Source organism: Elgaria multicarinata, chromosome 3 (assembly GCF_023053635.1).
Source record: "Elgaria multicarinata webbii isolate HBS135686 ecotype San Diego chromosome 3, rElgMul1.1.pri, whole genome shotgun sequence".
Taxonomy (NCBI): domain Eukaryota; kingdom Metazoa; phylum Chordata; class Lepidosauria; order Squamata; family Anguidae; genus Elgaria; species Elgaria multicarinata.
In genome coordinates, this window is record NC_086173.1 from 102285024 (window position 1) to 102299773 (window position 14750).

The following is a 14750-nucleotide window of genomic DNA, read 5'->3' on the forward strand; positions in this document are numbered from 1 at the left end:
CCAATCTCAAACAGCAGGTAATTTATTTTTATTGAAGCAGTGGTCCTGCATGCTGTTAGGCAGCTTAAATCCTATTGATGTTTGTGGGATTTCAGTAGCCTGGGTGGAAGATTGCAACCTAGTCGAGATGAGTGACATGTTTACAAAATATAACCTAACTGGTTATATTAAATCAGCAGAGAGCTTACCCTAGCCCAGACTGGGGTTTCCAGATCTCAACCTGGAGTTGCTGCTGGCCACTTTTAAAGTGATGAAGCCACTTTCTCCCCAAGCTCCTTTCCCCTCCTCTCCGCCCTCTACTGCTATGGCTGGCTGGACTTTCATTTTGCCTGGCTGTAAGCTGGGAAGGAGAGTGATCAAAGGAACTAGTAAAGAAGTAGGGCAGGAAGTGCTGCAGTGGCACCTTTTCTTGCTGTGCTGGAGTTTTTAAAGGAATGGGCAGGATCTCCAGCCTGTGGTCTGGCAAACTTAATACAAACAAAAAGGACCTTCACTGCAAGCTCCGAGGGAAGAAGATTGTGTGCACTGCTCTGCATTTAAACCTTTCCAACTCAACATGATTCACAGATGATACAAAAAGAAAACTCTTGCGCATTTGTAATGCTTATTAAGGGCTACAGGGAAAGCTCTCAGGCGTGTAGGGTCCAAGCTCTTGAGGGCTTTCATAGACCATGGCCATAGCTAGACGGGGCTTTATCCCTAGGTGATCCCTGGGATCGTCCCTGTACATCCACATGACGCACAAGGGATCCTGGGATCAGGGAGGGATGATCCCTCCCTTGCCCCGGGATCTCGCCCTCCCCTTTGGCCCTGGTTTTTCTGCTGTCCTGGGCTGAGCCCGAGACCGCGGAATGTGTGGCTGGGCACCGTGGGTTGATCCGGCTCCGCGCAATTCCTCGTAAGGAGCCGGGAGCTGCGCCCATCAGGGGTAGGGTGGGGGGGAGTGGGGTAAGTAATTTAAATTTTAAAAATGACTTACCTTTAGCGCACAAGCGTTCGTGCGCTGCTGCCCCTTTAAGTTTAAAAAAGGCGGACGCGACGTCTCTCCTTCTGAGGTCATCGCGCGTCGCATGTAAACAGAGGAGGGATCTCGCAATAAACACATCGCAAGATCTTCCCTCCTCTGTCGTGGGCTAACAGGTAGGTCTAGCTAAGGCCCATAAGTACCTTGAATTGTTCCCAGAAGACTTTAAGAAAGCACCTAACCTGAATATAACTTTGGCAGCCCAACCTTGTCCTAAGGTGGGCTGCTGCTTTTCTGCAACAGGTACAGATTCTCAACCATCAACATGGGCAACCCTACAGGTTGCATTAATTTGGCCACCAGTGATGCTTACATTATTGCTGGGCCTGCACCTGAGGGGCAGGGAAGGCTGTTGTCTTCTCTTAGGTACCCTTTCTGCCTTACTTCCTACAGACACCAGTGTTTCTGCAACCATCCCACGCTCTAACACTTCATGAGCAGGAGAATTTAGATCCAATCAGCAATACATTTCCCCACAACTACATAGCAAGCAAGGCAGCGTCTCTTCAGGGCTGCTGTTCTAAGCATTCAAGGAACTTGTGGAAAAATATTGTTGAGGCTTTCACCTAGGTTATAAGGCCAATAGCAAGAACTTTTGACAACCTTTAAAGAATAATGCAACTAGTAATAGAAACACACAGCAGAGATGAGATGGGAAAATAGCAGCCCTCATAAATTTTGTGGCATAAAAATTAGCTGTAGAAATTGCAGGGGGATGCTTTTGTGCTTGCATTTTGAGTCATCTGTGTGTGTGTGTGTGCTTTGTTCACAGCATGGAAGGCGGGGAGCTGTTCAGCAGGATCCAGGAGCGAGGAGATCAAGCTTTCACAGAAAAAGGTAGAACATGGGAATGGTGTTTTTTATTTGTGAACAGAGACCATGAAAACGTGTGTGTGTGCGTGTGTGTGTGTGTGTGCGCATAGAAAAGGCTTTTGTTGTTAGGAAGAGAACCCAGATCAGATTGTGTGTCTTCTAAAATGTTCAAAATGTTAGGTAGAATTCTTGTTTTCCGGGCATGCTCCAACACAGCCAGGCAATTCACATCAAAGGGAGACTCTCCCAGCCCTGGCCTAGGAGCACTCAGCAGGTTGTTCCTCCCCAGCCACTTTCAAGAGGAAGCGGGGGGGCGGCGGAGGAGGGTGCTGAAAACCAGAGCTCCTTGTGCGGAGGTTACAAAACCTACCGAACACTACAATCCTTATCTGAAATATTTTTTCATACACAAGAGGTGCTATTTTGGGTTCAGATTGATTAGTCATACCACAAAAAACTAATACTGTGTTTTGTTTATTGCAAGTGTGCAGCATGCAGGGTTTTCTATCGTTTTTTATTGTTGCCTTCTAGGCAGGAGACTAAGGAGCAGCGGAGCTTAAGAAGAAAGTGGGGGGGGGCACAGTGATTTGCAAAACCAAAACACAGCTGTTGGGGCTAATTTTAGTTTTTCCCTGTCTTGACACTAGCCCTGTAAACAAACAAGCTAGTTGCTAGTCAGAAGCACTGCCTAGTTGCGTATGTCTGAGGTATGGTGGGAATGTTAATGTGACCTTTCTCTAAAATTATATTTCTAGAGGCCTCTGAAATAATGAGAGACATCGGAACAGCCATCCAACATCTACATGGGATGAACATAGCCCATAGAGATGTCAAGGTAAGGCTTGAAAGTGCCTGGCAGAGAGGAGAAAATTTAAATAATAAAGCAAATAGACACGGGTGATTTACACAGGCCATGTTATTATACAGAGGGCAGTGAGTTGGTTCCTGTTTTGAATTCTGTATCTTCTAAATATTCAGTAATCTAGCAGCCCAGTGCATTTTTATAAGGCCTAATATTGGCATCACCACATTGCAAATCTACTGCTAATAAAATGCAAACTTGATTCTGGGTACTGTACCTATCAATTTAGAGGAATGGAACAGAGCCTACAAAGCCTATTCCCAGAAACCTCTCCTGTTCAGCTTCATTTTATCTTTCTTTCTTGGCATCATCACAGCCAGAAAACCTGCTTTATACATCCAAAGGGAAGGATGCAGTACTCAAGCTCACAGACTTCGGGTTTGCCAAAGAGACGACCATACAGAATGCACTGCAGACCCCCTGTTACACTCCCTATTACGTAGGTGAGTCTGTGTTTCCCCCCACCTTTTCATTGAGTTACTTTGAGGTTTGGAGGTGGGGGGAAGAACGTTGTGTTTTCGAAAATTCACTCCTCCCCTGTTGTCGGGCCTGAGCAAAGGTCAAACCCCAGGCAGTTGGGTTCCAGTACTGGGAGCAGAAGTTTGATTGGGCCAAAAGCAGATGCATGGTCCAAACGAGCTCTAAGGCAGCAACCCAGGATTGGAGTGGGAAGAAGAGTACACTTGGTCAAAATTGGGCGAGGGTCAATTTCCAGAGCAGTGACAGAGAACAGGGGGTGGGAGCGTAGGCCCGCAGTGTCCTCTTTCAAGAGGCAGGATGATCAGACTGAGGAACAATCTCTGAGGTTTTATAGGGCATGGAGGGCAGGAATGAACTCTTAACAGCTGCAAGGTTAATGATATCCAGAAATTGGAAGGTTCAAGGAGATTATGATATAGAAGATTGGTATAAAGAAATATGGGATATTGCTATAAATGTTAAATTAACATGTAATATTAGATTTGGAAGGGGAATAACAAAAAACAATGATTTTGAAGAGATATGGAAATTGTTCCTAGAACATGTATGGTCAAAAGGGAGAGGAAGAACACCTCCAGAAGATTCAATGCAGTTTTGGAAACTAGAATAAGATCCCGAGGGTGGGGGACACTTATTAATGTGAGTTGGCTCAAGAATAGAATGTATAGCTAAGAAATGAAGAGGAATGTTGTTGTTATGTATGTATATGATTTATTATGTGTTGTTAAATAATATTTTTTTAAAAAAAATAAAGGAATGAACTCTTGTGGTTAGCTGACTGGTTACTCAGGCATGTTTGTAGTGGAGTTTAGATGGTGACCTCAAAGCACAGGGATAATCTTCCAGATGTGCCATGGAAAACAATGAAAGCACTGGTGGGGCAGGGAGTAAGGTGGCAAACCTGACAGCAGACACACCTGACACCTTACATCCACACAAAATGTAAAACCAATGTTAAATACTTCTCAAGCTTCATCAGTGCCCTTAGGGTTTGTATAGAAATAATTAACATTCATTTTTTAAAAACAACAACTGACATTCAGTTCTTTTGCTTCTCTTCCCCACCACACTCCTTAGCCCCAGAAGTTCTTGGTCCTGAGAAGTATGACAAATCCTGCGATATGTGGTCTCTTGGTGTCATCATGTACATTCTGTAAGTGTGAACTGGTGGTGGTGGTGGGGGGAATAGATTAACAAAGCAGAGCCCTTGATATGTCAGGTATGAGCAGTTCCTCTGTATCCTAACCAACACCCACTCTTAATGCCAATGGCACCTTAATGATATTTCCACTTATGCTGCACTAAGAGAAATTAGTCACTGGATTATTATTCATTCTTTCAGAAGAATCAGCAGCCATCTGTGACTCTACGTGGGGCCAGAGAGGAGGGGGAGATGTGGTGATTTCCTAGTTAGCACAAGCTCTATATGCCATTCTTTTGCAGCTTGTGTGGGTTCCCTCCATTCTACTCCAACACTGGCCAAGCCATTTCCCCAGGAATGAAGAGGAGAATTCGGATGGGGCAATATGGATTTCCAAACCCTGAATGGTCAGAGGTATCGGATGAAGGTAAATGAATTGTTGTGAGTATTTGATAAACAATGCATCAGTAATACACATGCATCAGTGATGAGTAAGAGGTGTGTGTGTGTTTTAATGTCCCTGATCTTTTTGGGCTAGAAGGCACATTTCAAATTTTGAGTGTTTCATAGACATTCTCACAAAATGGCTGCTATAGTGGGTGTGATCAGTCACAAAATATCCATTTCTCAAGAGGGAAACTGATGTAGTTAAAAGAAAAGTAACTTGCCCATGAACCTGAATGCAGTGCAGTGAGTCCAAAACAAATAAGCAATTTTTTAATCATTTCTTCTCCAACACCCATTTCACAGGAGGCAAACTGATGAGGCTCAGAGATAAGAAACTTGGCCAAGAAACTGAGCACAAGGCAGAAATGCCAAATCACTTACTTGCCCCCACAAAGCACAACAAATACCCATTTTACAGCAGGGAAACTGGTGATGCTTAGAAAAACACACACTCATACCGCACAACCACTCAAACCTACACACACACACAGGCAAAACACACACCAAAATAAACAAACAAACCAGCTAACAAACCATACCAAAACAGAAACCAAGTCAACACAGATTAAAGCAAAACAAACCAACTAGCTACACACACACACACACACACACACACTATACCAAGCAATCATACAAACAAACCATCTAGGCACCAAAACAAAGCAAACAAAAACCAGGCAAATGCAGGCAAAACATCCCCTCCCTAGCCCCCACCCCAGCTTACCTTTTCCTTTTTTGGGGTGTGTGTGTGTTGGAAATGCTTCAAATTGAAGTGTTAGGCTACAATCACCCACCATTTTTATTTTCCAATTATTTCCAATTAATTATTTTTAATTAACTCTTAAATGTTTTTAGAACATCAGGAGGAGCGGGGAGCCTGATGGGTACAAGAATGTGTACCAATTAACAGTGCTGTACCAGGACATAATTGCCACCTCTGTGGCATTTTCATTGGCTTCAGCATGTTACGTTAGTGCCGGGTTGATGTGTACTGCAATAACAGCAACAGCTGCCGCTTGCAGATGTGATGTTTCCTAAAGTAGATTATGTAGCACAGAAATGAGGCACCATGCGTATAACATTATGAGCAGCTTGCTGATGCACCATACTGGAGTGATTTTGCCACTTCCAGGCCAACTTTGTCGACACAATCATGTGCATCTGATAGTTGGAGCTGATGTACTCCTTTGGGGGAAGAATTTCTGAGCCATTCTAATATTGGCTCCTTCTACCAGGTGAGGAATTTGTGGCTCTCCAGATGTTCTTGGACTACAGCTCCTACCATCCTGACCATTTGTATTACAGTCTGACAATGTCTAGAGGACCACAGATTCCCCACCCCTGTTTTCAAGCACTCATTAGCAGCTACATTTATTAATCTTGGAAATGCACCCTTCTTTGAGAGGCAGGAGAAACATGTGTGAGATTACTTGTCCACCCTGGGATATATCTAGGATTCTTCAGAAACCAACCACTGTAATCATTGTTAGGAATGAATCTCCTTTCACCAGTGTTTCTGGGATAGAACTGAGGGTTGCAGATGTGTTGGCTGCAGTCACAACCATGCACTTCAATACTTTATTTTAGGGACATGAATCAGTACATAAGATGTTACTTTCTTAGCAGAATTTCAGCAGCGCAAGACCTCGCTACTCGTCATACCTGGAAAGTGTCAGAAATGTCAGCATTCCGAACACAGCATAGCACTGCTTATCCCCCCATCCCTCCATATAAATGAGAATGCATGGAGAGTGAATATGCTCCCACTGGCCTGGCCTATCCATGCTTTCACCTTAACCTATGAATGGAGCCTATGTTCATCCAACTTTTATTGGTGTAGATTTTGTTCACAAGACTGAATGAAATTGTGGAGGTTGTGGGGCCTTCCTGCTCCCCCTCCATTTCTACATGGATAATGCATGAATAGTCTCCACATGCAAGCAGTTAATATCCTATATGTTATGGAACTAGAAGCGTGAGAAACTTCGTAAAAGATGATACGAACTGTTTTAGCCTGCTGTCCTAGGCATACTTTTATGGAATCAAGTCCTATTAAACTCCATGGAATTTACCTCTGTGAAACCTGATTAGGATTGGGCTGTCAAATGTGGGACTAAGGTGACTTGAGAGATGCAAATGGTGGAAGGTATGTTCCACATCTCAAGTTATGAAACAGTTTAGTTCTACATAATTTTCTTTTTCACCTCCTCCACGCTTTTCCTCTCCTTTGGTCTTTCTTTGCGGATCATCACTAAATAAAGCAACGTGTGTGTTCCACAGTCATGTGGAGGTGTCAAACGTTTTTCTAATTTGACAGCTCAGGAAAAGTGGCTGGACTTCAGGGATTCTGATTAGTTTTTCAATATTTTGTTCTGCAGGCATTTGGTATCTGTGTTGGTCTTTTCTTTTTGTTTTCTTTTTTCTTTTTGCAGTTAAGCAGCTAATTCGCCTATTGCTAAAGACAGACCCAACGGAAAGGATGACAATTTCTCAATTTATGAATCACCCCTGGATTAATGTAAGTCCTGCCCAATCACCTGTGTGTGTGTCTGTGTGTTTACGTGGGTACTTGACTGCCTGCTGGGGTAAGGGGGAGTATAACTAGTTTAACCAAGAGTCCGTCCTGTATGAAAAAGGATATAATTTCTCTGTCACAGTCTAATGGAACACTTAGAGGGAAAATCTTTCCCTGAGAGTGGCAGTCAAGTACACTACACCCCCATCCCAACTGCTCTCAGCTAGCATTTGCTGTTCATTGCACCGTGCACACACCCTCCTTCCCCCTCACTTATAAAAAGCTTCGTTACCTCATCAGTGTAGGATTTATGGAGGGCTATTATTAGACAGCCCAAGCACCATCGCGCTGAACTGTGTTGATATGAATAGAGAACCTACTGCTTTGAGGGCGTTCTCAATCTTTGGCACAGATCTGGAAAAGCTGGGGACAGGGAGTGGGGCGGTAGCAGAGGTTTATGCACAGCACTCTCAGAAAACAACACCAGAGGCTGCTTTTAAGGGTGATGCTAACTAAAAGGCTGTGGCAGCCCTGAACTAGGCCTCCCTCGTGGAGTAGAATTCTTTGCCTCAAGCAGAAAGCAAGCCACTGCTAAGGACACATGTTTAAAAGGTTTCAGAATCTCTGTTCTGTGCATTGCGGTGCAGGAATCAGCAAAGTTTTCTGCATTTATTTTGTGTTAGATTTCTATCTTCTTCTATCATTAAGGCTCCCAGTAGCTTGTGCGTGTAACTTTATTTATATTTTTACATTTTTGAAAAAGGAAAATTAACCCAAAGAGATTACACCCCCCTAAATAATCCATGAATAGCCCTAGAGAGCAGTTTGCAGGCAGATGTGAAGCATATTCTTTCCGTAAGTGACAGGGTGCAACCTCCGTTGGTCCTCGGGCCTGTGGCTGGAGCTAGGAAGTCTTCCTCCTCACAAACCATTCCCTGACCACACCAAAGTAATCTCTCCCATCCCCCTCCTCATTCTTTCTTCCCCTTAAGTTCAAGGTAAACTCAGTGCTGCTGCTCTATGGATTGTTTTTTCATCATTCCTTACTTTGATATAATAATGCCCCCCTTGCAATTGATTAGCAGCTACTTTAATTCTGCTAATTGAATGCAAAGGATTTTGGCTTTACAAAGTGATTTTTAATAGATATGGAAAAAGAGGCAACTCTGTGGCCTTAGCTAGACCAAGCGAAATCCCAGGGCGAAGCCCAGGATCGTCCCTGTGTGTCCACATGACGCACAGGGGATCCCGGGATCAGGGAGGGATGATCCCTCCCTTGCCCTGGGATCTCGCCCTCCACTTTGGGCCCACTTTTTCCACAGTCCCAGGCTGAGCCCAAGGCCGTGGAACGTGTGGCCCATTGCCGCGGTTTGACCCAGCTCCGCATGATTACTTGCGTGGAGCCGGGAGCTGCGCATGGGGCGCAGCGCTCCTCAGGAGCGCTGCACCCATCAGGGGTAGGGTGGGGGGAGCAGGGAAATTAAGTTAAAATTTAAAAAAAAACTTTGCGCACGACTGTTTGTGCGCTCCGTCTTGTTTACAAAATGGCGGGCGCAGCGCCTCTCCTCCTGAGGTTGTCGCACCTTATGTGTAAACGGAGGAGGGATCTCGCATTAATCACAACGCGAGATCTTCCCTCCTCTATCGTGGGATAGAAGGTAGATCTAGCTAAGGCCTATATGTAAATTGCTTGCTTGGGTCACAGAAATGGTGGTGCAGAGCAAAACTACAGATGAATTAAAAAGGAGTTTAATGAAATTTTATGCTGAAATTCAAAGAAAAATGTGGTTGAAGAAAGGAACACTTTGAAGGCTAGTTTGACTCTGTGCTACGAAGAAGAAATGGTTAAATAGACATCTAGTTGCCATCTCTACAAGCATAAGGGGAGCTCCAGTGACAAATGTACACCATGTACATTGATGGTGCTATATAAATAAATAATAATAATAACAGAGGCTGTTGCCTCCTTGCAAATGAGATATATTCATAAAGAAATGTTGTATAAGAAATGGACCATCTTTGTAGATTTCCATGAAGAATCCATGAACAGGATGCCAAGGGTACAATCAAGTTAAAACATTTTATATTTGCAGCTTGGCATCCTGTTCATGGATTCTTCATGGAAATCTGCAAAGATGGTCCATTTCTTATACAACATTTCTTCATCAAAGAGATCTGGGAATTGTTACTGTGAGGGAGCTAGGATATCTGAACATACAATTTTTAGCAGTAAGTTGCAATACCCAGTGTTTCAGGTGAGGCCGAGGGAGCCATAGCAGTTCTATCTGATTTGAAACCACAAACAGTAATGTAGGAAAAGACAATGAACTGATTCACACATAATCAGTGACCTAGTTAATTAATTGACTGCTTGCACTCTGTATCCCATCGTTTGCCACTTCCGCTTTGCATCCAGTTTAGCAAACTGGATATTTGATGTGAAATGCAAATCCAGAATTCTTGGTTGTTGGGGATGGCAACCCAGAGCTTTAACTCATGGTTCATTGTTGGGTCATTCACTAAACCAGATGCAAAATGGAAGCAGCGGTGAGCAGGTGGGAGGCAGCGCACTCGCTCACTACCACATAGAACTGACAACCCATGAATTAAACAGCCCATGGATAGTCATTATATGCAAACCAGGTCAGTAGGCCAAATCCATCTTCTTTTCCATTAGCAGGAGCATTCCCTGAGTGGTTTTCTGCTCAGAATGTTCCCAATGGTGGCTGTCAAGGTTCCTCCTTTATCTGGACCCCTTGATCTGCTCCTTTTTTTTTTGCCTCTTTAAGAGCCGTTCTCATCTGATGTTAAGTTTCTACCTTCCCCTCTTAGTAACGTGGGGTTTAGGCTTTAGGCGTAGTGTAAATGATGCTCCTGAACACAAGGTTTTAACTTTTTTTTTTACTAGATTACATGACATAAGGCAAAGACAGATAAACTTAAGGTATTTACTCAAACAGAGCTGTAAGACTTTAAAAGGCATAAAAAAAATTAAAAACGCAGTTTCCTCTAGCCTAGCTACTCTTTCACCTGTAGGCTTTGACCTAGAGTCCTTTCCAGCCTTCTCTTGGCTGTTCTTCCTCAGAGCCTCTCTCTGTAGTTCTTCCTCTCTCTCCTCCTGAACAGTTAATTCCACCCCTTTTTATACCCTCCCCCAGAACTGAAACCAAACGATTAGGTAACCTAAAACTGGGGAAATGAAACTTAACTCCTTTAGGGGGGAAATGAAACTCAAGGAATGCCCCCTCCCATCAGGAGATTTTTTGGGGCCTTCAGGTTTAAACCAAACCCAAGCCTGTGTAGGCCTCAAACCTTCACAGTGGCAAGAGGCAATCTTTGCCAATTAGTCCTTCCCTCTGCAGCCCCCAGCACAAGGGGCCTCTAATCGTCCAGAGCAGATTGCCTCATCCCCCATTCTGCCAGCAGAAATGCTTTTCCGGATGAGGCTTCTTTTTGCACAAGGAAGACTCCAGATTCAAAGCAGTAATTATTTATTCCTCAAATGTTTAAAGTTTGATTTCTTTTCTCTCTATTTCTACCAGTAATCTCTTTTGAAGTGGATTTGAGAAAGTCTATTTTATTTTGATTTATCTATAGAAATGTTTTGGTTGTGAGCTTGAGAGGTTGAACCACCCATACTGCCATATTCATTTGCAAAGACAGGCATGAAGGATACTATATTTTGCTACATGGATATTCATGGGGGATTCTTCATTGCTTCTTGGCTCATTCTAAGGATGTGGCGTTTTCCTAGTTCCAGCCTGATTTAGAGCCAGCCTAGACCAAGGATACTTAGTGCTGAAATGAGCGATTTAAAGCCATCCAAATGATAAGATGCTATGGGGAGTAAAATGGGTTTCGAAGTAAATAAAAAATATTAGAATATTTCTTTTTCCTTTTGTACCAAGCCGTTGCAGAATATAAATGCTCACATTTTTCATTATACTTGAGTTTGCCTTTTTCTACAGTATATAGCTTGGTTTGCTTGCACCATCTGGAGCAGTCTGCGCTTCAAAGCCCCTTTCTGCTGTGCAATTGCTGTCATGCTATCAGTCCAGGTTGCATTAGCAAGCTATGAAAGGGGGTCCTGAGGTCATGTGCTGCAGCAGGGGGTTGGACGAGATCTTTTTCTGTTCAAGGGCTAACTAACAAAATGCATAAATGCAGATTCGAGCCCTATTACTAGGTGTGATGAGGGGATTTTTGAGGGGGTGATTTGAAAGCAGAGAAGCCATGGAAGGGAAGGGTCACCCCTCCTGTTCTTTTCACGCTCCAAATTTATGCTTTCCTAGTAGCTTTTCCCTCTGTGGAGTTTTGATCACATAGAAAGGCCATAGCTACACTCCTATATACATTACACATCTTTCAATCCTATTAAAAACACAACTGTACTCAAGAATGCAGCCAAGTATATCTTCTCTCTCATGCTACTTAGGAGACATATTTATGCATTTTTTAAAGACTTCTAATCATCTCCTTAGCAAGAACAATGAGTGGTTAGGCTGTGAGTGTTCTCTTGTCAGACGTGGGCATGTGCAGCACATTTCATTAGGGTGTGCACCCAGGAAATTGTTTTTTAAAAAAGGTTTTTTTAAAAATTTATTGAATACTCAATCATAAAGGACATTATTTTATTTATTTATTTATTTATTAAACACTATAGACACTGATGCCCCACTCTGTGTTCAGCTTGCCTGACTGCAGAAGGGCCATTTCTGGTTGGGGTGGGGGGAATGAGAAGACACTCCTAAAGCCCCAGCACTGCTGGGGCTTTGTTGTGTCACTAGCCAGAGGAGGGGCTTATGAGGCAATATTAGCCTTTGCGGGGGCCTCCTGGGCTCTTTGGAGTGCAGACAGGCTCTCAGCAGAGCAATTCCTTTTTGCTCCAGCTGCTGGGAGCCACAGTGCTCTCTTGGAGGCAGCGGTTCTTTGGCACAGCGGCAGAGCAGCCGGAGGGCAACGGAGGACCTGTCCTGCTGTGTCTGGATCCCCATCCATTGTTCTTGAGACATTAGGGTGTGTCTGGGCACACCCTGCACACCCCTTGCACACCCCTATGTTGTCAGAAGTGATTTTTACGTAGTGCTTCTGGCTTTCTTTTCTTAGCAATCCATGGTGGTGCCACCAACACCTCTTCACACTGCCCGGGTCCTGCAGGAAGATAAAGATCACTGGGATGAAGTAAAGGTAATGGTCATATATGTTGGGTGTATAGAAGTGCTCGCTTGTTTATATTTTAAATGCTTCTTCGTTTCTGGACATCTACAGCCCTAAGTAGCATGACCTTGGCTGCACTTCATTATTTGCATAATGATTGTTAAAGTGTACACCAAGAGGGAGGAACCTCTTTCAGTCTGAGGGTCAAATTCAATTTTGGTGGCTGCATTTCAGTGGTGGGTGGGGACAGAGATATAAAAATAGCAGCATATTATAGTTTAAAGCTCTTACTGCCACTAATTAAGCCTAAGGAGAGGCATTTCAACTTGTCAGAATGGGTAAAAAAACTGCACAAAAGCCAGGAAAATGGCAGGCTAGGCTTTAGCACATAGGAAAACAGCAACTTCTAGACAGAAACGGCTTTCATTGAATATTTCTGATACTGTTGGCTTCGTAATTTCACTTGGTCCTTTAATATCTTTGTCAGCAGGATGCTGCATTTAATTCTTGTCTTCTTGTCATTCAGCATGCAGTTCAGCCTTAGATGAGGGAGGTCAGCAGAGGGCTCAGTTTTTGTCAGAGCGTAGTGGGGAAGTAGTCCTGCTCTTTAAGATTCTGACAGTTATTTTCTGTGGGTTTTTAGGAGGAGATGACTAGTGCTCTGGCGACCATGAGAGTGGACTATGATCAGGTCAAAATTAAAGATTTGAAAACATCCAATAACCCTCTCCTCAACAAACGGCGCAAGAAACAGAAACAAGGAGGCAGCTCTTCAGCATCTCCTGGATGCAACAACCAATAAAGAAACATAAGAATAAAAAAGAACAATTGGTTTGTTTGGGTTCAGCTCACCTTTACACCAAAAACAAACAGTGCATCACTGAAACATGGATGTGTGCGTGCGACCTACAGAGAAGGTGCACTGTGATGTTCTGGAACTTTTTATTTGGGCCCCTGGGTTTTTTTTTCCTAAGGGGAGTTTTATTTGTTTTTGCCATTCTTTTGCATTTTAGTACAGACTACCTAAGGAGTTCCAGAAAAGCCTTGGATTCCCATGACGCTTTAGATCAGCCTTTCTCAACCTGGGGCGCTCCAGATGTGTTGGACTACAACTCCCAGAATGCCCCAGCCAGCTGGCTGGGGCATTCTGGGAGATGCAGTCCAACACATCTGGAGTGCCCCAGGTTGAGAACCACTGCTTTAGATGAATAGATCGGTCCTTGGGGCAAGGCAGGTTCAATACTTACAGCAAGCGCAGCAGCCAACCTTAAGCACTATTAATTCCCCATGCTTTTACATGAAAAGATTTAAGCATGGGCTTAACTCCCTTCAGCTGAATTCAATGGAACTTACATCTGCTTAACTTTGGCTGGATTATGCCCAATGTACTCAAGAGAAATGAATTTTACTGTGGCACAGGCCTGAGGAGTGGAAAGTTCAGAGTATTGCAGGGAGCACACTGAAAGGTACGAGGAATGTACATTTTAATGTATTCCTGCTTTGCCTTTGACAGTTCATTTGCTGTGTTTTATTTTATTTCTAGGGTTAATGCTGTCAAACCCACACAATAGCATTGCTCTTGATTTTCAGGAAAATATTTACATCTAATGCCTTAAAAGATAATTAAGACATGTTTCCATGTTCATTAATTTCTTACATTGAAAGCACTTCATCTAGGAAAAGTTGTGAAAACATGTAGATTGTCATATTTGGAGATAGCACAGATTTCTCTTTCACTGTAGCAGCACACACAGGGAAGTTGCAATTGGCTATAGCTTCCTGGTGAGCATAACCATAGCAAAATAGGCATGAGTGAAATCATTACATGTTAGGATTCAACTGGTCAGCTTCCTTGTTCTGTATACATGCCACAATTATTCTTAGCACATAATTTTCTCAATCAGTATTTTATAAGACTGCCTTGTTTTTAAATTAAGGATCAAAGATTAGCCAACAGCGGCTGTTAATGAATCTTCTGTTGTGTTAAATCCCAAGGGCACACATTTGTGCAAATAATGAAAGATTTCAGTTGAAAGAAGATCCTGTGCTGTTCAAAAGAAAGACAGGAGAAACATTATATTCCCTATTGAAACTAGAATTTGACCTTCCGGTTCCTTTGTTACAGACAATGATTGTATTAGATTAGGATGTTGATTTCTGACTTCTGCCATTCTGCCTACTGGGTTTATAGCAATGACATGATAGAATTTATTAGCATCTTGTGTTGCCCTGATATATGTAGTAGAGAAGTTACAAACATGTGAACATGCCAAGAATCCTGCTAAAGTTGAGAAACTCCCCATGTACTGGA

At 43.2% G+C, this 14750-nt stretch overlaps 1 protein-coding gene across 1 annotated transcript in view; it reads left to right on the forward strand.

Moving 5' to 3' along the window:
• MAPKAPK3 (MAPK activated protein kinase 3) overlaps nt 1–13504 on the forward strand; it is a 79011-nt gene extending 65507 nt beyond the window's left edge. Inside the window, exons 4-11 of the mRNA XM_063121108.1 lie at nt 1797–1861; nt 2593–2672; nt 3016–3142; nt 4257–4332; nt 4623–4747; nt 7200–7285; nt 12389–12469; nt 13083–13504. Coding sequence (XP_062977178.1) covers nt 1797–1861; nt 2593–2672; nt 3016–3142; nt 4257–4332; nt 4623–4747; nt 7200–7285; nt 12389–12469; nt 13083–13241 — 799 coding nt within the window. The 3' untranslated portion in view covers nt 13242–13504. The remainder of the gene's footprint in view (nt 1–1796; nt 1862–2592; nt 2673–3015; nt 3143–4256; nt 4333–4622; nt 4748–7199; nt 7286–12388; nt 12470–13082) is intronic.
• Nucleotides 13505–14750: the final 1246 nt, after the last annotated feature.